This window comes from Mucor velutinosus (assembly GCF_035048745.1).
Source record: "Mucor velutinosus strain NIH1002 chromosome Unknown tig00001572, whole genome shotgun sequence".
NCBI classification, from domain to species: Eukaryota; Fungi; Mucoromycota; class Mucoromycetes; order Mucorales; family Mucoraceae; genus Mucor; species Mucor velutinosus.
The window spans coordinates 203,770-228,175 of NW_027041898.1; the positions used below are offsets into that span (position 1 = coordinate 203,770).

The following is a 24,406-nucleotide window of genomic DNA, read 5'->3' on the forward strand; positions in this document are numbered from 1 at the left end:
AAACTACTTTTTCCATGCCATGTTTGTTTACATGCATGTCGTGTTGATGGTAGCTCAAAGGGATTTCTTATATGAACATTTCTGACAACAACAATTCAAGGAAAAGTCAGCTGTCATTTTTTTTTTTTTTTTTTTTAATTTGTAATCGGTTTATATGGTTCAGTAAAAGCTTGCTCTGGTCTTTATTTGTAAAAAAAAAATATAAGAAATTAATGCGATTAAGAGGAGGAGGAGGAGGAGGAGGATTAAACGGTTCAAGGTATTATATATTACTAACTGCTTGGGCAAAAAGGACTAATTACAAATAAAAGAGGGTTTAGAATACAGAGCCAACGACGTGCCATCCCTCGTGGAATGCAAGACCACCAATAGCAAGAGTGACACCGTAAAAGATAATGTTAAAGATCATTCGAATGAAGTGATGGTTGATTCCGATTTCAGTAAAGGCATGGATGACAGTAAAAGCAAAGAAGATCCAGGCCAAGATCATGACAGCACGAGTAGAACCTGAGCCAAATGTGTTCAATGTCAAGACAGACAGAAGCAACAAGGTATTTTCAAGCAAGATTTCATGAGCTCTTCTCAAACGATCGGTCATGGAAGTATGGAATCCCTGCAATCTAGGCTTTTTGGTACCAGCAGCTTCACCATCAACTCCACTGCCAACAGCTGTCTCTGGGTCCTGATGTGCCCCCGGAACAGCGGTAGTACCTGTTTTCGTGGTAGCAGTATGATTTACATGGTCATAGCCAAAGGCATGGCGCAGAAAGTAAGCGAGGCCCCAGAGAACCCAGAGAGTAAAGAAGGCAATCCAAGAGGATCTGACATAGGGATTAGTGACAAAGTTACTAATGCTAGCTTGTTGTTGGTTGTTATCCATTGCGTATGATTAAAGTGTTAAGAGATGTAGAAGAAGAATGGATTGAAACGAAACGATCACCGGCCTCTTTTTATACCCTTTGAAAAGCTATCAATCTATCATGATGATGATGACAGTACTAAAGTGTCATAACCTCAAGCTCGTCTAGATAAACAAACAAATACAAGCACCAAATCAGCATGAAAGGCAGTCTTGCCAAATGTTGTGCACCATATTACATATTTACACCAGAGTGATATAATGATTTGGGGGGGGCTGTGTATGCTAAAAAGGAGAAAGTGTAAAGTGATCCAGCACATCTTTTGCTAGAACTCTTCCCCCCCAAAAAAAGACAGGTTTGAGTACAATAGAAAATATGTATATAAATGGTAACTTGTACAATTAAAGGCTGGTATTGAATTGGACTCGCTCATAGCCTCGTAATAGTCTGCATTACATTTGAATTGGCACGCACGCAAGGGCATAGGGTAATATGATGTCCTGATTATCCTTATCGCTTTTTAGTAAAAATAGAATCTCGAATAAAAAAGAAGAAAAAGAGAGAGTTACGCACAAGTAGAGTCATTCGCATCATCATTAGAGCCAACCAACCATCATGGCTATATTTAGCATTCTCCATTAGCGACACTTTTCTTTTGGATGGGCAATCGCTTTGGAATCAGAGACACTCTCAGCTGCGGTCACGAACTCCACCCAGTTATGAAGAGATTAAGAGTAGATGGAAAAATGAATGTATTTTGAATCATATCAAGGAAATTATATATAAATATAGAGAGAGAGAGAGAGAGGGCTGAGATGTTTCTGTCTGTTTAACTATTTTTCCTTTCTTTCCCCCCCCCCCCTCCTCTACTCTGATAACATTTTGAATGCCCTTTTTCCCTGAAGACACATTTCGCGACTTTGTCAAGCAATGCAAAGACCAGACTAAGCTCGATGGAGAGTGGGAGTTTTATGTCAAGAATCCAGACTTTACAGTTTATCGCCGACCTGCTCATGATCGAAACCCAAATCTATACGAGTATCGCTCCTTTGGTGGTTGGAGTGATGTCAAATCAGACACATTAGCTCATGTTTACTTGGATTTAGAATTTAGAAAAAAGTGGGACAAGAACATGCAATCACATCAATATTTCAAGGTGGAAGATACATCCTCGGGCGAAAAAAACAATGGCAACCATTTTGAAATGAAGTATCCATGGCCTCTTTCCAACCGAGATTACGCTTACACCATTGAAAGAAAGGTGGTCAAGGAGTCGGATGGGAGTAACAAGGAATATCAGGTGATTCTCGGTGAATCGTTACCCTCTACCAGCTTTCCTGAGCGTAAAGGTGTCATTCGCATCGATACCTACATGCAAAACATCTGCATCACTGCTGGAGACGATGGAAAAGGATGTTTAGTGTTTATGGATTATTTTGATGATCCCAAGGTAAGCTGGATTTGTAACATGGCATGGAGAGTGTACATCAAGCTCATCTTGCACACATAGGGAAACATTCCGAAATCTGTCATCAACTGGGCTGCAAAGACTGGCGTTCCAGCCTTCATTGGCAACTTGAAAGCTGCCTGTCTTCAGTATGAAAAAGAGCACCCTGACGGTGTGCCTCTACCTTTGGATAGTTCAGATGTCATTCAACTCTAAAATTGTAAATATATAAATAATAGAAACATTCATATTTGTGGAACTTTTCCATGTCAAAAACATTTAAACTTCTCACGATGAATGGAATTGCTCAAAAAGTTGAAATATAAGGGCGCATCTGCTGTCTTTATATGGCCAAATGCTGCTACCTGTTGAATCAAATGAGATGACGACGGTTCGCTTCAGAGTCAACGTTTGCGGCTGCTGTCCAGTGCACGTATATGTCCTCCTTGTCATATCAGATCTCTACTGCTGTATGGCCGAGCTGATGCACATAGAGATTGGATCATCCATGCAAATATTGACATCCATCATCTGCTAGTGCTGCGACATGTTGTGCCTGTCCACATGTTCATTTTCGAAAAAGTTGATTTGTAATATAAAGCGAATATAGCCCATTGAACTCAAAAGCCGTATTTATATATGCCAAAATAGTATCCACTTGTTCCTGGTACATCAAACATTGAGTGCCATTCATTCACTACACGTCAAGTCTTAAAGCAGTCTATCTTGCTTTTTTTTTTTTTTTTCCCTTTGCCTTACTAAAAAGCAACTATTAAGTGTTTTGTGTTACCCCCATCAAAAATTTACCCATAAATACTTGAGCTTTCTCCTTGTTTTCGCTTGTTCTTTACACACACACACAACACTTCTTGTTATCTAAAATGACTGTTGACCGTAAAATTTGTATGATTCCTGGCCCCATTGAATTCCATGAGGATGTTTTGGCCGCCATGGGAACTCCCGCTACTTCTCATGTTGATCCCAACTTTGTCCCCGTCTTTGGTGAGGTGATCGAAATGGTCCGCAAGGTTGTCATTTCCGAAACTGCTCAACCTTTCATTGTGTCTGGTTCAGGTACCCTTGGTTGGGACATGATGGTCAACTTGATTGAACAAGGTGATGAAGTCCTTCTTCTCAACACTGGTTACTTTGGTTCTCATTTCGCTCAATGGTAAGTGCACATAATGTCAGCATCGTTAGTGTCGCGATGCGGTCGTCTCCCCAATGTTGACTGATCGCCTTCATCATGTATAGTCTTGAAACCTATGGTGCCAAGGTCACTCAACTCGGTGCTGAAGTGGGTTCTCGTCCTAGCCAAGAAGCTATCAAGGAAGCTTGTTCCAAGACTCAATTCAAATTTGTCACTGTTACCCACGTTGATACCTCGTAAGTACATGCCCTCTTGATGTTGCAATGAAACAATCTACTCACAGAAACGCGCCTACAGCACTGGTGTCCTCTCTGATATCAAGGCTGTTGCTGAAACTGTCAAGTCTGTTTCTCCCAACACTTTGGTTGTTGTTGATGGCGTCTGCTCTGTTGGTTCTGAAGAGATCCGTTTCGACGCCTGGAACTTGGATATCGTCATTACTGGCTCCCAAAAGGGTCTTGGTGTTCCTCCTGGTCTCTCCATTGTTGTTGCTAGTCAAAGAGCTCTCCAGGTCGTCCAAGAGAGAAAGACACCTGTGCCTTCATACTACTCCAACTGGAACAAGTGGCTTCCCGTCATGCAAGCCTACGAAGCTCGCAAGCCTTCTTACTTTGCCACTCCCGCTGTTCAACTCATCTATGCTCTTCACGCTTCTTTGACCAAGGTCCTCAGCCAACCTCTTGAAGTTCGTTTTGAAAAGCACCGTCAAGTCGCTTCTCAATTCAGACAAACTGTCAAGAACTGGGGTCTCAAGCAAGTGGCTCAATGTGAAGCTTGTTCTGCTAACGGCATGACCGCCATCTGGCTCCCTGAAGGTGTTCAAGTTGGTGCTCTTGTTGGTGGTCTTGCTGGTAAGGGTGTTCAAATCGCTGGTGGTATCCTCAAGGACCGTGCTACTGAATATTTCAGAATTGGCCATATGGGTATCTCTGTCATGGAAGATGAACGTCAACACATCAAGAAGGTGGAGAGCGCTTTGGCCAACTCTTTGAACGAGCTCGGCTACAAGGGTGCCTCTGCTTGACTTGATCAGGATCGATTTTTGAGCCATGCTGTTGCAAGATTGTAGATTAAGCATGTATACTCATTTGTACACTATATATTAAGAAAATAAATTATACACATTTAAATCGTACTTGCACGCAGATGTATTATATGGGAACGCATGAGGAGCGCATAAAGTGTTCAAGCGTGGATGTTGGTGTATCGTATCTGATGAGCAAACCAGTATTGCGAAAAAGAAAAAGGGTTGCCTTGTGCCTTCTCCCCCCCCCCCCCCGCATTTTAATTTATAGTATTTCATGCAGACTGTCTCCTCATGTTATCGTGTCGATTTGTTGCCATGGATATATGAGACATCAAATCTCTGTCTTTATGATCATTTGTCCGCATGTATTTCAGGAAAGTCTTCCAGAAATGTATCGCATGTTCTTCTCCATAGTTTGGTCTCATTGGAGTCAAGAGACGAAGGCGTTGTGGTGTTTGATCAGCATCGCAATCATTAGAAAGACATGTGGTTCAGCCAACAGCAGCGCTGCCCGCTGCTAAAATTGATTCAAACTCAGGCAATTTATTTTTGTTCAAGATTGGACGGATTGTGTCTTTTTTTTCGACTCGACAGATCTATTTTGTGATCTTCGACTATATAAACTGTAATGATCATTCGATGCTTCCTAATACACTCCAAGAGTACTTTTCAAGGCGCTTCCGATCATGCCAAGTAAAATAGATGTTTTGAATAAACTTATTGAGCCATCCCAGAAAATGTGAAATAAAGTTTTTGGCCAAAATGTCGACATTTTGCATACGAAAACCTCATTGAAGTAGTTTCAGAAGTTGCTTTGAATCGAGAGAAACATTTTAATTCAATGCATGCCATAGTAAAAAGTCTTCATTTTCATGGTGGAAAAACGCGATCGTTTGATTTTCGATGAAAACCATGAGGTATCCCCTCATGCTTTTTGGTCGATTTTTTTGGTCATGTTTTTTTTGGTCCCAAAAAAGTTGAGCGAATGTGACAGAAAGTTACTACTACTCAAGTGCAGTTGTTTGGCGTCATGCTGGTGACTCAAAAAGGCCTACATGTCAAGATATGAAGGCTTGAAAGCTGTCAAGTTTGGTTATGTTTTTGCTGTATAAATAGCTTTTATTTACACGGCATGAATCACACCTCTGACAGCTGTACGTTTCTGGAAGGGCAGTTCTGCTGCAGCCATTGCCACTATCCGTTGACTGATTCGACAAGATTACGTAGCCACTTATCCCAGATTCATGACATTCATGTTCCCTCCACCTGCAGAGGAAAAAGGCGCTTCGACACTTTGTCAATTACCTATGTCAACAAGGTTGGGTAGAGTCAAAATCAAGCCATCAATGAAGAATATAACAAAAAAAAAAAAAAAAAAAAAACTGCGTGACAAGATTACCAAAGAAAACCCAAAATCAGAGAGAATGACATACCCTTCAGTCTTTCACGCATGTACAAGCATTTCTGCTGGCTGCTCTAGAGCAATCTTTAACTGTATTGCCGCGCTGGATATGGAAGCAGACAAACAAAGATATCACGAATGTAAGCCATGAGTATCAACTTCTCCAGACATTCAAATTCGTCCTATTGGATTAGGCACAAGGCACATCTTTTTCAAACGTTTGCAACCCAAACTGGCTATTGACAGCTCAAATGGTGCGAATCTCAGACCAAACAGCATGCATTGGCAGAAATCAACCTGAACAACCTTTTTTTTTTTAGTATTAAAGTGTATCTTTATTCACTTTGAAGTTTAGATGTCTATACAGTATTTACAAGCAAGGCCCAAGTGCCAGTTTGAAACACTTGCCAAAGAAAGAACGGAAAAGAGTGTACCATGGTCTTGACGAACCATGTTGATAGCAGCAGATACTATCCTAGGCTCCTCGTCTATGACACATCGCCAATGATACTTCTAAAATGCACTGTAAGCAACACCAAGAGCAACCAGAGCACCCTCATCGGTCACCAACAAATCTAAAACCACTACAAAACGTAGTGAGCGCCAACCAGATAGAAGAAACAGAGGGGTGTAGCTCCTGCAATGAAGATGTGAACAAGTCGATTTTATTCGAGGACAATCACTTTTCATTACAAACACATTAATAATGATCCACCGGAAGCATTTGCTTCCATCATCTCCTATTGGATTGCCCTGGCTGACAAATTAATGTGATTTGCACAAAACAATAGGGTATAAATAGACCTGTACCTACTTTCTGGTTGTCTCGTTTTCAGTATTTCCTGATCTCTCTATCGTCCTAATCTACAAATGACTAAAAACATTGTTATCGTTGGCGGCGGATTCGCCGGCACAGCTGTTGCTAATGCCCTTGAAAAGTCATTGGCTGCATCAAACGACCGAGAACATCGCATCATCTTGATTGAATCGGTACGGAATCATCAACAGGACGCTAATACGTGTATGACTGATTCAATTTTGTATGTATCTCTTGTAGAAATCTCATTTCTATCACGCCATCGCTGGTCTCAGATCTGCTGTGCGCGACTGGGACGCTCGCATCATGGTACCTTACACTGATTTGTTCCAAAATAAGAAAAACAAGGTTGTTCAAGCAAGCGCAGTGCAACTCGAGAAGAACGAAATCGTTTTGGACCAATCCTTTGAGGAGTTTGGTGATCGTATCGCTTTTGACTACTTGATCCTTGCTACTGGCACACTTTACCCTGCACCTGCCAAGGCGTCTGCTCTGAGCTATGAAGCCACTCATGCTAATCTCAAATCTCTTCGTGCCGATATCAAACTTGCAAAATCAGTTGTCATTGTAGGTGGTGGGCCCGTTGGTATCGAATTGGCTGGCGAGATCCGTGAGGTGTACGCCGACAAAAAGATCACAATTGTACACGACAAGGACAACTTTATGGATGAAGCTAGTAGCCCCAATGCTAAATTCAGAAAAAGCTTGCTGGATTTGGCTCAAAAGAACAAGATTGATACCATCTTTAATGATGCCGTTGATTTGCCCACTGATCTCAAGGATCATTTCTACCGCCCTGAAGCTGGTATTGTCAAAACAAAGAAGGGTCAGTCCATTGAAAATGTCGATCTCGTCTTGCTAGCTTTCGGTAATCGTCCTGCAACTGCCTGGTTAAAGAACTCTGCTTTTGGTGCTGATATTGTCAACGCAAATGGCTACATCAAGGTCAAGAAATCCCTCCAAGTAGATCATGCTGATGCGTCCAATATTTTCGTGCTGGGTGATGTTGCCGATTTCAAAGAAACCAAGCTGGCTTTCCGTATTCGTTCTCATGTCCCCGTAGTAGTTGAGAATCTAGTGCAAATTGCTGTCAAGAAGGGAACCCCCACTGCAGAGTACAAGAAGGGCCCTGACGGTATCTTTATTACCTTTGGTAGCAAGCAAGGTGCCGGTGTTCTTCCTCTCTTTGGCGGTCTCAGTGTGGGAAGCTGGCTCACCTCTTCCTTGAAAAGTAAGAGCCTCTTCATTAGCAACAGTTGGAAGACATTGCATGCCAAGGAGCCTGCTGCAAAGAGGTAAGATATACATACTACAATTGTATTCATTTGATGCTCATTTTTTGCTCTTTTATTCGAGCGCTTAACAGTCAAGATGTGAAGTCTAATGCCTTAATTAATACTACAACATCCCTATTTATTATTGCCATTGCGGTTGCAGCAGTTGCTTACAAGCTTAAATAAATATAATATTTCTCTTATACCATAAACTCAGGGCTCATGGCACTCGCTGAGTGTATTGCATATGCTACTAATAGCTTGAGCCATACCATCTCCGTTACATAACAGGTCGTTCCTATCTATCAAATCACATGCTCAATTATCCAAAAGCTATCTAGAGACAGCGCAATAGGCAACTTTGAATGATGGTGGCAGCAATGCCGTTGCTTCATCTGCATGGCTTCTCAATCAGATCATTGCTAGAACGTCAGCAAACAGTCTTGGTTTGCTTGATGTGTTTAGCATGATGCTTTTTCTGTTTCTTTATTTATTTACTGTTCGACATTATTCAACATCATGCCGTTATTGAAGATAACGGCATTGGTGGATCCAAATACCAACACGCCCTCCTCATCAGCGTCGTCAATAACAGCACTACCAGTGTTTCCATTACCGCTGCTTTTTGTAGTGCCTAAATCAGCGGTTTCGGCATCACCATCAGCGCTGCAAGCCGTATTGCAAGCTAATTTACGACCCAGAGCATACTCTAAACCGATCTGTGACATTGGATATGGCTCTTTTACGACACATTATGTCTGTATCAATAGAAGCAGCTTATGTCCTGGCCGTCAGCTTACTTTCATTACCTCTGTCAACTCGAAAGCATGCAAAAAAAAAACAGCGTCATCTGGACGTATTAGAGCAGTATTTTCTCGTGTTGGGAGCCTTTTTAGCCCATCAGAATAACACCAAACAATTGCTCTCGTCTGGCACGAGCTTACTGACACGTTTGCACAACTTTTTTGGGGTTACCAAAATTCGACCATAAACCATGAGGGATACCTCATGGTTTTCATCGAAAATCAAACGATCGCGTTTTTGACCTCAAAAATGAAGACTTTTGCTATAGCATATATCAAGTCAAAATGATTCTTTTGATTTCAGGGCAGCCCCTGAAATCACGTTTGTGAGGTCTTGATATACAAAATTTCGACATTTTTGCAAAAAAAAAACTCATTTTGCATTTGCCAAGATTGCTCGATAATTTTGTTTAATATACTTATTATAAATAGCACCATTGGATGCACCCTGAAAAGTGCTCCAAGAATGCATTAGAAAGCATGGGCTGATCGTTGCGACTTATATAGTCGAATCTTGCAAAATAGGTCAAACAATGTCCAAAAATTTCATAAATGAACAAATCACCACGACAGAATGGCAAGCGGAGATTAAACCAATATCGGTGGCGGCTGGCTGCTGGCAAGATCATACATGCCATTTTTGCATGAAGGTACTCGATGTTTTTAAAGCAACAAAGAATATGAGTGCAATCTCTAAGGTACAAAAGTCTAGCCTGGCTATTGATTCATGTCTTTATTGCAAATTTTTACTCTTGTGAAACTTTATCGTTACGCATTGCCTTACCGAAATGCGAAGTACTAAATACTAAATACATTGCAACTTTAATAGCCTCTCCCGCAGTGATACTCGTAATGTTCATAATAGAGAGCAATAAAGTAGAGTCTTTTGCTTATATGCACTCCATTAAAGCCTGAAGATTACCACCACGCTGTGTAATGTCAGTTCTTTAGCAAATCAAAGTCGCAAGCATCAAACATCAATTTAGAGCAACCTTCTCGTCGAGCAAAAGCAAGAGTAGACAACTAGTATCTTGATGGAAACCAATAAATCGTAAATCATGCAATCACATGGCGTGTCACCATCTCAAAGCATCTCGGCCAGGGGAACCCCTTTCCGCATCAGCTGATTACTAGCAATTTAAAAGAATAACGTTCCTGGAGTAATAACAATCCTTTTATCCACTTTATCTGTTTTTTTTTGTGTGTTAGTTGAATGATATTCGAGACATTAAATCGACATGTGGACTCATCTTTAGAGGTTAGCATATTAAAAAGAAGCTCTTTGAAGCTGAGATAATGAACTTTTGCATTAAAGATGATCGACCGAGATTCGCTTGATAAATTGATGCTTGCTGATATTATAGAGTACTGTCAGGAAAGAGGTATGAACTGAATTTACCACGTTGTCTATTTCTGCATTACTCAATGTAGGCCCTTAGGTTTGAAAACCGAAGGGGCCAAAGCAGATTTAATAGAGGATCTGATAAGTTGGGTAACTATGCTGCTCTTATAACAATGTCACCAAACGCTGATTCAAGTGAGCAGAAAGAAAACATTCGATTGATCCCTGCACCCTCTACGCCGAGACTCTACACAGCACTGGAACTACTGCCAGACTCATCCTCCACTTTACCACCTCAGCAGCGCTTAGAGTTGAATTCAAGAGACTTGTCCATGCTATTTCTGGACGATAAAAACCCTGATTTTGACATTCCATATCATGCGTTGGTTGTAGGAAAAAAGCTTGGTAGTGGAGGATTCAAAGACTGCTATACGGGTAACTATCTGAAGCATCTATGTCTGCTCAACGTATACTCAAAAAGTCTCTCTTTTTACAGGCATGTACAAAGGGGCAAGTAGAGGCACGTGTTGGCATGTGTGATATTCAAGCTCATCGAGTTTACTATGTATCAGGAACCTGTGGCTATTGGTGAACTACGTTTGACGCACTTTAATCAAGTGGATCTTGATGAAATCAAGCATGAAATCAACGTTCTAAAGTAATCTATCTATAGCGAAAAGCCCATTATGAGCTCTCATGATTCAAAACACATAGGCAACTACGACATGAAAATGTGATTCGATTCATAGGTGTGTGTACTCATCCTCAGCATTTATGTATCATCACTGAATTATGTGCAAAGGGCGATTTGTTTGACGTTATTCGATGCTACAAAAAGCCCAATTTCTCGCAATTGGTACACAAGAGTGCGGGTGCTTGTAGTTGACTTGATATTAACAAAACATACTTTAGGTGATGTACATGTATGATATTGCGCTAGGCGTGTCCTATCTACACACAAGAAGGTATATCTATATAGAGGAGACTGGTAGATGTGTATATTAATAAGATCTATTCAGGCCATCCATTATACATAGAGTATGTAGTTATATGTATTCGAGCCAAACACGACAACCGACTAACTGTGTTTGCAGGATTTGAAATCTATGAATATTCTGGTTTGTTTTTCACATTTACACTGATAATGAGCGCTGCTAAAATGTCTTTAGATCTCAGGCGATGATAGAGCCAAAGTCAATGATTTCGGATTAGCCAGAATACGCCCGAAAGCAAATATATTAATGCACACGCATTGTGGAACACCAAATTGGTACAGTGACATGGATCAGGCAGCTTTAGTGTTGAGCATTGCTAACTTGCTTTCATTCTACATAGGCAAGGTAAATACAAGCATCTTGAGATGATACACAAAATCCTCATATACATTCATTGGCTTAGCTCCAGAGTATTGGTCCTCTAATCCAAGTTATACAGAAAAAGTATGGACTCCTTCAATGTATTCTAAAGAGTATGCACTAATCTTCTTCTAAGGTTGATGTAGGTTATCTAGAGTGATATACTGCGCTATTTGTTGACTGTCCTGATAGATCTACGCATGTGGGCTCATATTCTGGGAGATCTTGAGTTGGGGGGAATATGGCTATCCTTTTCAAGGTATATTTTTAGATGGAATGCTTATTTGCTCAAGTGTATTAAATGATACGTTTCGACCTAGACTTGACAGAGCATGCACTTTATGTAGCTGTGAAAGATTATCGAACCAGGCCTCCTCTTGGTAAATTGAGTCAAATATACCCTCACCAGCTGCTGGTTTTGATCATGGAAATGTGGGATTCAGACCCTACAATGGTATGGCAGCTATAAATTCAAGGCGTCCATCCACCTCACTTATATATTTTACTATAGAGGCCCTCAATGAATCAAGTTGTTGATATCTTGTCCAACTATCTCACCTGAATCGATGCAGCGACAGAGAATGACGGACATTTTGGTAGCAAGACGGCAATGACACAAAAAATTGAATTAAACAAAAGAATTTACCTTCTAGTTTGCGTGTTGATCCAAAAACATAACGTTTTAATCAAAAAAAGTGCCCAGTGTTGTCGTGCGTAGTGTCCAGCAATGTAATGTATTTTAATTCATCCATCGAAAATATTTCTTGATTTGTGTATTATTTACACACGCACAAAACTGTGTGTGTGTGTGTGTGTACAGTACACAACATTCTGTTTGTGCAACTGGATGTGATACAATAAAGGAACATTATACAGCAACCGAGCAAGCGGAAAAGCTTAGATGACTGTTGTAAATGGAATGAGGCTGGTTTTTCTCAATGACTGACGTAAAGAGGTTTAGTGCGTTTGACGCCAACAAACGAACTCTTTTTCTAGTAATGACAGTATAGAAGCCGTGTCTGGGCTGCCATGTAAAAAGAAGAGTAATATGCGCCCGCACAATGATGTAAACCAAAAAAAGCAGAGCAAATCGAAACGATACATGTGTACGCCCCATTCCGATAGACGCCTCAATCATTGTTATATCAAATTTTGCGATTGTTTGATAGTGTTGCATGACTAAGAAAAGAGTAATCGAATGTGTGCACACAGTAGGGTAAATCAAACAAAGTGTTGTATTGCTCAACAGCTCAGAGAGCACATTTTTGGCTGGAATATATCGACATGCCATGTCTTTATTCATGTCAAGATAGCATCGTACATGAATGTATCATCTTTCACAAGTGTCCTAATATATACAAAATGTTGGGCTTGAGCACTTGTAATATGATTTTATGACAACTTGGATAAATGTCACTAACTATATTTGATCAACATGTAAACAGATTTGATTTACGTTGCTAAATAACAAAGACGTAATCCTATAGCTACATGTATTAAATGCAAAGAAGGACATGTATTTCCAACGCGACATGCAACATGTACCTTCTAATAACAAATGGACTATTCAATCAGAAATTACTCTGCTTATTATCCGAGCTGTCTTTCATCTCCTTCATTCGCTTGACATGGTCTTCTTCTGATTGATAGTTGCTGATCTGTCTATGACGCTTAAGAAGGTGAGCAAAACCTTTTTCTTGTGCTTCAAATAATACACATTCTAGTCAGGAAAGTTTGCACTTCCCTCAACATCCTCTGCCCAACATGGCCAAATTGAGAATGTCTGAAAGATGTGATAACTTACAGCTGTTTCGATATATATATATATATCTCCATTGAATAAGTCATGGTAGTATGTGCCTTGTTGTTGTTGTTGTTGTTGTCAATAATTAGTTTTTGAGCGTCCATTTTTGCATTGAGTTTCATCGCGAAATTCTTCGAGGGACACGAGCAAAGCAAGGCGCTCCGCTAATGAATGCTGTTCAATGGTTGCTGTGGGCTTACCTTTGCTATCAAACCAAGGCTCTCCACATCTGGAGGTTGGATATTCTTGTTGTGAGCTGGTATCACAGTGCCGTTGATTAGAATACATACGGCATCCATTCTAACACATGCGTTGATGGCACACATATCTCTTTTTTGCGATTTGATAAGTTTGTGGTTGGCCTCGTCCAGCACTGCACGGACGCATGAAGCTACTACAGCTGAAACAAGGAGATATGAAGCAGAAAGCGATAGATTAAAGCTATAGATCAATGGAAGTAACTAGAAGAGAGGCGAGCAATTTGGCCGATACAACTGATCAGTGCCGACAATAATCCAATTTTTTTTTCTGATTTGGCTTGCAAAAGCAAAAATTGTATCTTTACCGCAACGAACGTTGGCCAAAATCAGTTTATTGGGATGCGAAATTTAAAGGTGGATATACTTATATATATATATATATATATATATATATATATGGTCAATGCTTATGTATGTATTTAGCATGTTGTAAGGGTATTGTTTCATCTCGATGATCTCGAGGCATCTGAGACTACACTTGATCATTGTTCGTCTGTTTGCTAACCTATGCCATGGAGTTCGGAATGATTTGACCGGAATGAACACATGGCTTGAGATGAAATGACAGCTATTACTCGAGTCTTTTATTTTCTCAGGGATATGATGCAGTGATTAATATTACTACCATATACCATCCAAGGAAAGAAACCCTAAATTTTGTTGTGCATTGGCTACTTTTAGTTTTATGTTATTGTTGTCGTTATTTTCGTCTCGGTTATAAAAATCAGGGAAGAAGGTCTATATTTAGTCAACCAGTTACACAAATAGTGGCGTCTCGAAAAAAAAAAAAAAAGGAAGAGAAATCAAATATGTCTTCAGGGCTTAGCAAAGTAAATAGCACACTTTTTCTACTACATGGTAGAATCTTAGTCGTTGTGTGTATATAGTAGATGTGTATACATAAACTGGTTCAAACCCGAGACTATAGATGGCTGAACAGTGTATGGACAGTTATTTATACACGCACATACACACACACACACACACACACTACATTTACCTCTCCATGTCTCCCAGGGCTTTTAAATGAAATGGAAAGACATGAGGCTTGAATTTAGTATTGATTTGTTTGACTCTATTTTTTCTCAGCCTTACTTTTTAGTAAAACGTAGATATGACATGTTGAACAAAGGATTTCAAATAGTATAAATAGCTGGATCATTTTCATCTCGAGTTGATTTTTTTCTTTTCTTACTCTTTTCTATATAACAACCTATACAAATTATACATATATACACATACCATGTCTTACTGTCAAGAAGCTACAACAACAAATTACTATTATAATACAGACATGCAAGACAAGCAAAAGATCCAATACATCCTAGATGGCACACACAGCGATACCAAGATACCCCAGATTGTAAATAATAATTCCACATCCACTACATCATCCTCCACCACAGTAAATAGCAATAACTTTCAATTTATACATTACAAAGACCCACAAGCACAACAACAATCACAGCCAAGTAGGCTTCTCACATCATCTTATCAAGATATGCAACCAGACACTCCTCCCTTAGAGGATGCTCGACCACCACCTACAGCAACTGAATTGCAATACATTAAACGCATTCACACACTGATGAACCTCGTAGCTAAACAAACCAAAGAAATTCAATCACTTAGATCCATCATTGAAGCTTATAGTCAAAACGAAAATAATGATTGCTGTAGTATTAATAGTAGAAAGCGCAATAAACAATTCTAGTCTCTCTGTCTCTCCACACATTTTAAATTGGGATTCAACATGAATATAAAGATAAAGTACCACCAGCCTATTGTATTTCTTTCTTTTTTTTTTTTTTTTTTTTTCTTTCTTCTTTATTTCTTTCGCCTCCCCTCCCCACCTCACGTTAAAAAAACTTTTTTCTTTCTCTCTCTCTCTCTCTTTCTATTTATTTAATTAATACAGCATCATGGCAGACCTTGATAGGTATTCACATGCCTGTAAACAAGACGCACGCTCTAGATGTTGAAAAAAATAACGCGGTTTTTCATCTAGACAACTTGAGCAATTGAGACGAGGAGAAATCATTACAGAACAAGAAGTGAAAGAACTATGTACAAAAGCAAGAGAGATATTGATTGAAGAAAGCAATGTTCAAAGAGTAGATGCTCCCGTCACTGTAAATACAGAGCACAAACATCGACATGCCATGGTTGTCATTAATGCCTTCTCGTTTGTTAGATTTGTGGAGATATTCATGGTACATGATACGGATGATGAAGGACCTGGAGAGAAAATATGTTTACTAAAAAGCAAAGTGGATGATTAGGCCAATTTCATGATTTAAAAGAGCTGTTTAGAGTGGGCGGTGAATGCCCAGATACAAATTATCTGTTCATGGGTAAAAAAAAAAAAAAAAAAAAAAAAAAAAAAAAAAAAAAAAAAAAGCTCTCCACATGGTTCTCTCTATATTAACAGGGATACATTCATAGGCGATTTTGTTGATCGTGGCTACTATTCAGTAGAGACATTTCTGCTGCTACTAGCTCTTAAAGTGAGATACCCTGACAAGATTACATTGATTCGAGGCAACCACGAGAGTCGACAAATCACACAAGTGTACGGGTTTTACGACGAATGCACACGCAAGTTTGGATCTGCTAATGTCTGGCGATATTGCTGCGAAATTTTTGACTACCTCAGTCTCAGTGCCATTATTGACGATAAAGTATTTTGCGTGCATGGTGGATTGTCACCCAGTATCAATACATTAGACCAAATCCGAACGATTGATAGAAAGCAAGAGGTACCTCACGACGGTGCCATGTGTGATTTACTTTGGTCAGATCCAGAAGAAATCGATGGCTGGGGCTACAGTCCTCGAGGTGCAGGGTATCTCTTTGGCGCAGATGTAGTGGAGCAGTTTTTGCACAAGAACAATTTGGATTTCATTGCTCGCGCACATCAGTTGGTCATGGAGGGATATAAGCCAATGTTTAACAATACCATTGTTACCGTGTGGTCGGCACCTAACTACTGTTATCGATGTGGTAATATTGCTGCGATATTGAAGTTGGATGATTATTTGGAAAAGGAGTACAAGCTGTTTGAGGCAGCGTCTCAGGTAAGCAGAGTTGTGCGTGGACTGGTGCCATCAATTAACACCTTGTCTACAGCAGGATTTCCGTGGTACACCTCAAAAGAAGGCGTTGCCAGATTACTTTTTATAAGCACTACACACAGTTATTATTTGTATTTTTACACCCACCTAAATATGTCGCATTTTTTTCTTGTTTTCTCTCTCTTAAATCATTTTGTAGTTTAAGGAGTTGGTTTATCAAATGATATACAGTTTATTATATACTACACACAACAGGATTCCAATAAAAGTTGGCACCTCAATTGCATACGACATTCCCATTCTTTGTCTTGCGGATGCTGTTGGTAATAGGCTTCTATGCATTGCACCCAATCTGTCACAATAACAAGAATTGTGCCACTATTGAAAGTCGTGCATTGAGTAGCAGCGATTTCATACATGGCATACGGGTAAATCCAACCAGCTGCTTCTTTTTTCATCATCAAGATCAGGTTGAACTGTTCCATGGCCAGTTCCAAGTTCCTGTCCATGTCTCTGTACAAGACACCCAGAATCAAATACAGCATGGGATCACTGCTGTTGCTACGAGTGGCGTGTGATTTGATGTCTGAAATCACCTCATGGGTCCAATAACATGTACCATGCCACAGGTAGACGAGTTCCCAAATCGGGTTTGCTACCGTGTGGAGTGTCTCCTCGAGTGATTGAGAAGGGAGGGATGTTGACATGGCTATCCAAGAAGCGACTTTGGACTCTGCATAGTGCTCGTTGCTGGAGATGCGGTGGCCTAGTTTCCTTTTTTGTTCAAACATGTTGATCATTTGGATAGATTCTAGAGCTGCTTTCTCGTACATGCCTTCAGCTATCATGCAGCAAGTGGCAATGTAGTGATAAAACAGGCGAGACCAGTTGCAAATGCTCTCTAGACAAAAGAAGGCTTCAGAAGCTTGCGTATAATTGCCAGCGTAAATGTGGGCCCTATGCGTTATAAAGTTAGGTAGGCGTTGTATGAGAAGCAAACATGGCATACCATCCCGTCTCATAGATGGCAAACGATCGAAACTGAGTAAACTCGTTGATAGAGGCATTTCGAAAATAGTTGTGCGCGTCTAATTGCTGCTTACTGTTATTCTCTTGCTGTACATGCTGCGGTTCCTTGGCTTTTGTAAATAATGCCACTGCATCTGCCAAGTTACACTCGATGCGTTTAAATTTGCCCTGAATCAATTGCCAGAGCCTGCCATTGGGGTATTTTGATTGCATCTTTTGCAGTACGGCGTTTGCATCTTTAAAGACAAAAAAACGGTTGATGTTGGGCTGTATGTACATGGTGATGTTGGTGTAGAATGTCAACAGTACAAGCGCGCTGAGTGAAGAGTACATGGATGCGCCGCTGTGGGTTACACGTAATAAATGGATGGCTGTTGATCTGCAAGGATGGAACCCAATGTTGTTGAGGAGCTTGCCCACTACAATGAGAGAGATGAGTATTATCCATGCTATGGAGTGGCACGTTACCTTTGGACGGCAGCAATGAAAATATGATGTGGAATAAGCCAATGCCAAAATAAGCACCATGCTCCACTGTTTGATGATATGTAGAGGCAGTAGCAGTAGTGGATGACTGATGAGCAAATCTGCCGTCATCACAGGATACAGTTCTTCTCGTTGGTGTCATGGTATGCCTTGTGAATGGTGTTGTTATTGCCGTTGTTTGGTATTCCAAGATGCTCATGCCCGTCAGTGCTTTAAATATGCGTTCGTACATCTTGTAAGCCTTTCGCAAATCATATGCTGCTTTGACATGATCTATCCAACTATCACGCAAAAACTGCAGTGTAGCCAACATGAGTATGCAATTCGCATAGATCAGTTCAAACTGCATATGAAGGTATTCATCTTGATCGCATAATGTGTGATTTTCAAATTGAATGTCCAGCGGTACAGAGCATGATGTAGGTATTTTGGCATGACCTTTGCGTTTCTTTCTATGAAGTAGTATGCGTTTGATGTGAGTCTCTAGATTAGAGATATATTCCACGGCTTCTTCCACCTTGGATGGCTCATTCGACAGCATGGCTTTTGTGTACAAGACCAAAGCATAACCAAATGCATGAATTGGAGATGACTTGTTTTGGAGAAAGATGTCCTCTGCTTCTATGATACGGTCGTCAAGCAAAGCGTCCTATACACATAAGCCATTATTGTACTGTTGACAAAGCAAAGCAAAAGCCACTTACTAAACCTATATGGATGTCCTGTAGCCATAATTCTACTGATGATGATGTTGGAGAGTAATCATGATTGCATTGTAAGAACAGAGAAGTGGTATATTTGAATGTAGATGCTGTAAATTTAGAGATATGGCGAAACATTCTTGGTTAATTGTTGTATTAAGGGGGAGGGGGGGGGGAGGGAAAGAAAGAAAGAAAGAATGAATGAAAAGAAAAGGAGGAGAAGAGAGCAAGTGCTGATCTTGTCTACTGAACCAAAAGTTTTTGTGAGTTGGTTTTTGCTCTGCTGTACTGTACCAATCGTTCCAATGCCAAAGTGCGGTTACCATAGCAAGTGACAATAATGAGGAGCAAAACGACGACAACGACAATGAGGAACAGGAGGAAAACAAGGGAGTTCAGCAAGGGGGAGGAGATATACAAACAACACTATCCGCATTTGCATATGCCTCTACCCCACCTCCACCAGTCTTAAAACGGCAATCCCAATTACTGCATTCAACCACAAGAGATGATACTAGCAATAGCAAGTGGAAGAGTAGATTGAGCCTCATACGACCCACAGCAGTCAGTTTTCTCAAACTTAACAACAACAACAACAGCAATACAACCATCATCCATGGAACATGATGGCTATACATCTTTGTAGCATATTTTCACTACCTTAATAAATAATTTACATGCTTATATATACAGATTGGAATTCGTCCGAATAAGAGGGCTTGAGTTCTATCTTTGGAAAAGTACAGTCTGTCTGGAGAAAGTTATAAGGTTTTTGACGCAACCATAAACGCGCATCCAGTTTCTTTTTCTTTTTCTGCTTTAAAAATCTTTAATATCTTGAGAAGTAATGACAATCTTAACAACATTATAAAATAGGTCAATAGCTACTTATTCTCTTTATAATATAATAGTGTCTGATATTGAGTATTACACAGCGGCGGGAGCGAAGGAAGTTTGATCGAAGATTAGACGATAGTGAGCTTTCCAAATGTTAGACATCGCAATGATGACTATATGATGGGAGGAAGCACGAGGCCGCTGACTATATCGAATATAGTAAAAGTCGAGAGTGAGGAGGGAATGGCGGATATCATCAGTGGTTACCGTGGGCCAGAGGAACTCAGAGATAATACCCTGCCAGACCGCTGCCTTGGGTGGACATTCAAAAAGGAAGTGGTCAGTGGAATCTTCAACTGAGAAACAGACAAAGCACAAGGGGGGGGGGGGCAAGTAAACAGAGGGGGACCTCAGATTCAATAGAGACTGATGGGGAATGCAATTGTTGATGAATCGATATACGACATTTCTTTGGATCATGGTCAGGGACAAAGACCAGAAAAACGACCATTGGGGAGATGCTATGGCAGCCAATCGTTGAGGAACGACGGAAGCAGAGATAGGGTCACCCTGTTTGAATCCACGTAGCTTAGCTATTGGATCAGTAAAGTATCCATTGATGTTGATCTTGATTTGGTTTGTGTGCCATGAGATTGTAGAGACAATTAACAATACTCGCTGGAAATCCAAAGCGATTCAAGACAGCCCGAAAGTAAGACAGATTAACACGGTCATAAGCTTTTTCTTGGTCAAGGAGCAGCCCAATGTCTCGATGGATAGTAGAAGTTGTACCCTGCTGGTTGGCGAGCTTCCATTTCAATTCAGCATCCTCCATCAGTACTTGACAGCGAAGACCATTTTCAGCTATGTATTTGCCAGGGATGAAGCCAATTTGGTTTGAGTTGATCAATTTGGGTGATACAATCATCATGCGTTGGTTGAGAATTTTGGTAAAACATTTGTAATCGCAGTTGGCCAAACTAAGTGGACGATAATTTCCCATGTTCTTTGAATCGCCCTTCTTTTTCAGCAAGGTCATAACAGAAACGTTCCATGAATCCGGAAAGAGAGCTTGTTCCAACGCATCATTGAAAACCTGGGTGAGTATTTCTCTGAGTGGTGGAAAGCGGACCACAAGATTCAAGATTTCAAATGGTAAGCCATCTGCTCCAGGACTTGATTTCCGAGGGGATTCCTTCAAAACCTCCAGGATGTCCTCAAAGGCAACCGTAGATGTCAACAGAGATTGGTCAGTAGTATCTAGGCGTAGTTCGGCAGGGACGGACGACAACAATTCTTGAATAACTGTAGGTTCTACCACATCTGGGGTGAATAGAGATGTGTAAAATTCCTGGGCAATTCTGAGCTTATTGGGTTGATCGGTATGGACAGTGTTGGTGTTAGGATCAAGCAGAGCATTAATACTCCTCTGGGCCTCTTTGGTAGTAGCTGTGCGTTTAAGATAGCCAGCACACTTTTCCCCTTTTTTCACGCCAATTCTTCCCCGCCTTCAAAGCTTGTACTTCGGCTACTGATTCCTGCAAGGCTCCAATCTGAATGTTGATTGTCTCCAAAACTTGAAAATAGAGGCCTCGGTTTCTGGACTGTCTAAGCATCATATTTCGTTTCTTTTGTAGTCTCTTCAATTCCTTTGCCCTCCAGTTGTTATCGGCGAGTTGGTAGGATTTGATAAAAGTTTTGACATCCCCTTTGACCCAATCCCATGTTTGTTGAGGCGTTGAGGAGGATTGAATAGAAGCAAGGTCAGATTGTCTAGATTGTAAATGTTGAGCTAATTCTGATCGAAACTGCTTACTCTGAGCAAAAAGAGGGTTTGCTTTCCATACACCGGGACCTCGGCGGTTAGGATTATCATATTGGAAAGTTATGCCTAGGAGGTCATGATCTGTCCACGTACTGCTGATAAAGACCTGTTCAACATCATTCACTCTATGATGCGAAATTGTGTCACAGAATATATAGTCAATAGTAGATGAGCTGGAGTTGACGGACCAGGCGGGTTGTTTTTGATCCTTGAAGCAATCGACGTAATGGTCATTGAGAAGTGAAGTCCATGAAGTAGGAGCACTTGCTAAGGATCCATCTGCTAGTCGGTGCGTGTCAAAGGAATAGTTGACATCGCCCATGACTAAAGTAGGAGAGCGATAGGCGTTGTTGAGAGTGGTTGAGACGATGGGAATACTGAGCAATTCAGAGAAAAATGCTGAGCGCTGGGGATGGGCTCCAGCTCGTCCGTAGATGTTTAAAACTGTAACTACGATGGGACCTGTTGTTAAGTCATCCTCCGGTGTTGCAGTAAGTCTGATATTTGCTAGGATGAAGCAACCACCATCGATACCATCCTGAAGAATATCTATGCTGTATCTATTGTTAAGACTAACAATGCCGCAGTGTTGAGTCCAATGACTTGAGGTTGTTTGAAAGAGGAAGTTGAAGTCCTGTATTATTTGTTGGTTGATTGCATGAGTTTCTCGTAGTAGTAAAACATCATAGCCCAAAGAGCGTAGATGTCGAATATATAGTTGTCGTTTTTTTTTTTTTTTTTTTTTTTTTTTTGGATACTTGATTTTTCTGAGGCCACGGCAATTGAGTGTGGCAATTTTGATTGTAGAGGGTGTCATAATATTAATTATTGTTGGGTAGTATGAGGCTGACTGCTGTCATTAGATTCAGCATGGTGAAGATCACCTTCATTTCTTCCCGATATATTAATACTCTGCATATTGTCAGTATTAGTTGGTTGACCTTGACTATGTTGGTTGCGACGGGCAGTGACATCGCTAGAGTCATTGGTTTTAGCTATTTTCATGTGATCCTGTGGCTTCGGTGATTGTGAGCGATTCTTATACTGTTTGGTGGAGGTTGATCCAGCTTCATTAATCGGTGCAGCTTGTCCGACGTGGTTGTCAATTGACAATTGTTGGTGAGGAGGAGGATTGGCTTCGTCCATATCAGCATCCTCGGGAGGAGCTGGAGAGCCTAAGTCTTCAGGACGAGAGCCAGAATTTCCCTGAACAACGACAGGAGATTGTGTAGGATTACCCACAATCATGGGAGAGGTAGTCGAGTTGTTAACCTTTAGAGGAATTTCACGACTCGTCTTCTTGGCAGCTTCAGGAACAGCTCGAGCTTTGCTGGGAGCTTCGGTACCTTTGGCATCATTATTGCGAGGGCAGTGCTTCCATTCATGTCCTTTTTGATTGCAGTTGTAGCATTTCAACCAGCTCAGACGATCAGGGCAGTCTGCACGACAATGGTCGGAGGATCCACAGACTCGGTAAAAATCTGGCATGGCATCCCAAGTAAGTAGAATCTTACGTTAGTCCCCGTCATCCTCGGTCCAAGGAACAGCCCGTTGAAGGGGATCAAAGTGAGTATGGTCCAATTGACAGGACTCTTCAGCGCAAGGTTTGCTGGGAGGGATTGCAATAGTGGCGTAACCACCACCGACATAGTAACCATCCTTCTTGCTAAGCCCAAAATCTAGCACTTCACCAAAGCGAGTTAGCCATTCTTTCAATGTCGTCTTCAATAAAGGAAGTTGGAGGAAAGGCAGTCTAGACAAAGATAGACGGACGATGGAGGCGTCAGCAGGGTAAGACGGAAATCCTTTTATGAAGGTATTATCAGAGAGAATAATACCTTCATTGACAATCGTATTGTACGATGCCGTATTAGCAGCCCAGAGAGTTTCCATGTACTCATGATTCAGATAGGTGCGGTTCTTTTCACAACGACCTAGAAATTCGTTGTAGTCCCTACCGCTAGTATCAGCATTCTTGTTAAAGGCATCCAATGCTTCACGCAACAGGTAGAAATTCTTGACGTGGGTGATGTCAATAAGTACAGAGCCTTTCTCAGCACCCTTGATGTAAGGTACAACAAGCCCAACAGGAGCTGGAGGAGGCTGGTCAGTCAAAGCTTGGGTGGATTCCGTGGTGGAGGCTCGAGGCTGAACAAACGTAGGCTTGAAAGAAATAAGCTGATGTTGCTTTTTACTACGATTTTTGCCCTTGCCAGCGGTGACAACTGGCCATGGAGTATCCATTTGGGTGGTAGAGGGTGATCTAGCCGCAGCTGGATCGTTTGAATTTGCTCTACTACGTGTAATGTTTGCCATACGAAAGAAAGCTGATAAATATGCTTTTACAAGAGTACGAACTTGGTAGCTTCGCAAATGATCACTCCGAGAATTGGTATGATATACACTTGTGGTGCATTATCGACAGATGCTTTGGAAATCTAAAAGGAATCGAAATTATAAGGTAAACACATCTTCATGCATTCCTATTTAATCTTTTGTATTAATTGTCAAGCGTTTTTAGAGGCGAGGGGGGCATCGGTGGCATCTGCTGCAAGAAAAAACGCCAAAAGAATTTTACAAGTCGTATACAACTCGACTAGAAAAAAATATGGGTAGACGATTTGATTTCCTAATAAGAGAAAATCACCCAAAAAGCACCAATAGTTTGGAGTATGGTGCGGCAGAGGTGGCTAAAAATTACGACTTCAACAGCAACAAAACGATAATCGAAAGAAATGCGAAGCTACCAAGAGTCTTAAAAGACATGCTGGATATGCTTTTGCAAGAAAAGCAAGGAGATAGTAGTAATCTATGTACATTCGGTATTGTGCATTCTGGTAAGATAAGAAATTGCTCTATGTATTGTTTATGATAACTGATATATGCTCTGTGTTTCTGAATCAAAGGCCTACA

At 40.8% G+C, this 24,406-nt stretch overlaps 11 protein-coding genes across 11 annotated transcripts; 6 read left to right on the plus strand and 5 right to left on the minus strand.

The window, feature by feature from the left end:
* Window positions 1-316: 316 nt before the first annotated feature.
* On the minus strand, window positions 317-880 carry ATC70_013109 (uncharacterized protein; the record flags this gene model as incomplete). Its single annotated transcript, XM_064832275.1, has 1 exon — window positions 317-880. The coding sequence occupies one exon, from the start codon at window positions 878-880 to the stop codon at window positions 317-319; it is 564 nt and encodes a 187-aa protein (XP_064687830.1).
* Window positions 881-1,746: 866 nt separating this feature from the next.
* Window positions 1,747-2,523, plus strand: SCH9 (Serine/threonine-protein kinase; the record flags this gene model as incomplete). Its single annotated transcript, XM_064832276.1, has 2 exons — window positions 1,747-2,310; window positions 2,371-2,523. The coding sequence occupies 2 exons, from the start codon at window positions 1,747-1,749 to the stop codon at window positions 2,521-2,523; spliced, it is 717 nt and encodes a 238-aa protein (XP_064687831.1).
* Window positions 2,524-3,188: 665 nt separating this feature from the next.
* LAG1_2 (sphingosine N-acyltransferase lag1) lies at window positions 3,189-4,481 on the plus strand (the record flags this gene model as incomplete). The annotated part of the gene is made up of 3 exons (XM_064832277.1): window positions 3,189-3,478; window positions 3,562-3,693; window positions 3,755-4,481. 3 exons carry the CDS (start codon window positions 3,189-3,191, stop codon window positions 4,479-4,481), a joined length of 1,149 nt encoding a protein of 382 aa, XP_064687832.1.
* Window positions 4,482-6,756: 2,275 nt separating this feature from the next.
* Window positions 6,757-8,002, plus strand: ATC70_013112 (uncharacterized protein; the record flags this gene model as incomplete). Its single annotated transcript, XM_064832278.1, has 2 exons — window positions 6,757-6,876; window positions 6,944-8,002. 2 exons carry the CDS (start codon window positions 6,757-6,759, stop codon window positions 8,000-8,002), a joined length of 1,179 nt encoding a protein of 392 aa, XP_064687833.1.
* A 469-nt stretch (window positions 8,003-8,471) lies between these two features.
* Window positions 8,472-8,705, minus strand: CDA2_5 (chitin deacetylase; the record flags this gene model as incomplete). The annotated part of the gene is made up of 1 exon (XM_064832279.1): window positions 8,472-8,705. The coding sequence occupies one exon, from the start codon at window positions 8,703-8,705 to the stop codon at window positions 8,472-8,474; it is 234 nt and encodes a 77-aa protein (XP_064687834.1).
* A 1,390-nt stretch (window positions 8,706-10,095) lies between these two features.
* Window positions 10,096-12,039, plus strand: ATC70_013114 (uncharacterized protein; the record flags this gene model as incomplete). Its single annotated transcript, XM_064832280.1, has 13 exons — window positions 10,096-10,162; window positions 10,220-10,272; window positions 10,326-10,557; window positions 10,619-10,632; window positions 10,695-10,780; window positions 10,837-10,978; window positions 11,035-11,087; window positions 11,142-11,160; window positions 11,217-11,240; window positions 11,292-11,462; window positions 11,670-11,736; window positions 11,798-11,931; window positions 11,989-12,039. 13 exons carry the CDS (start codon window positions 10,096-10,098, stop codon window positions 12,037-12,039), a joined length of 1,113 nt encoding a protein of 370 aa, XP_064687835.1.
* Window positions 12,040-14,784: 2,745 nt separating this feature from the next.
* On the plus strand, window positions 14,785-15,255 carry ACT2_2 (Actin-2; the record flags this gene model as incomplete). The annotated part of the gene is made up of 1 exon (XM_064832281.1): window positions 14,785-15,255. One exon carries the CDS (start codon window positions 14,785-14,787, stop codon window positions 15,253-15,255), a length of 471 nt encoding a protein of 156 aa, XP_064687836.1.
* A 208-nt stretch (window positions 15,256-15,463) lies between these two features.
* Window positions 15,464-16,724, plus strand: ATC70_013116 (uncharacterized protein; the record flags this gene model as incomplete). The annotated part of the gene is made up of 6 exons (XM_064832282.1): window positions 15,464-15,480; window positions 15,550-15,673; window positions 15,736-15,754; window positions 15,824-15,895; window positions 15,987-16,618; window positions 16,671-16,724. 6 exons carry the CDS (start codon window positions 15,464-15,466, stop codon window positions 16,722-16,724), a joined length of 918 nt encoding a protein of 305 aa, XP_064687837.1.
* A 133-nt stretch (window positions 16,725-16,857) lies between these two features.
* Window positions 16,858-18,969, minus strand: ATC70_013117 (uncharacterized protein; the record flags this gene model as incomplete). The annotated part of the gene is made up of 4 exons (XM_064832283.1): window positions 16,858-17,572; window positions 17,625-18,063; window positions 18,113-18,779; window positions 18,835-18,969. 4 exons carry the CDS (start codon window positions 18,967-18,969, stop codon window positions 16,858-16,860), a joined length of 1,956 nt encoding a protein of 651 aa, XP_064687838.1.
* A 1,300-nt stretch (window positions 18,970-20,269) lies between these two features.
* Window positions 20,270-22,981, minus strand: ATC70_013118 (uncharacterized protein; the record flags this gene model as incomplete). Its single annotated transcript, XM_064832284.1, has 3 exons — window positions 20,270-21,105; window positions 21,161-22,042; window positions 22,345-22,981. The coding sequence occupies 3 exons, from the start codon at window positions 22,979-22,981 to the stop codon at window positions 20,270-20,272; spliced, it is 2,355 nt and encodes a 784-aa protein (XP_064687839.1).
* A 27-nt stretch (window positions 22,982-23,008) lies between these two features.
* Window positions 23,009-23,809, minus strand: ATC70_013119 (uncharacterized protein; the record flags this gene model as incomplete). Its single annotated transcript, XM_064832285.1, has 1 exon — window positions 23,009-23,809. One exon carries the CDS (start codon window positions 23,807-23,809, stop codon window positions 23,009-23,011), a length of 801 nt encoding a protein of 266 aa, XP_064687840.1.
* Window positions 23,810-24,406: the final 597 nt, after the last annotated feature.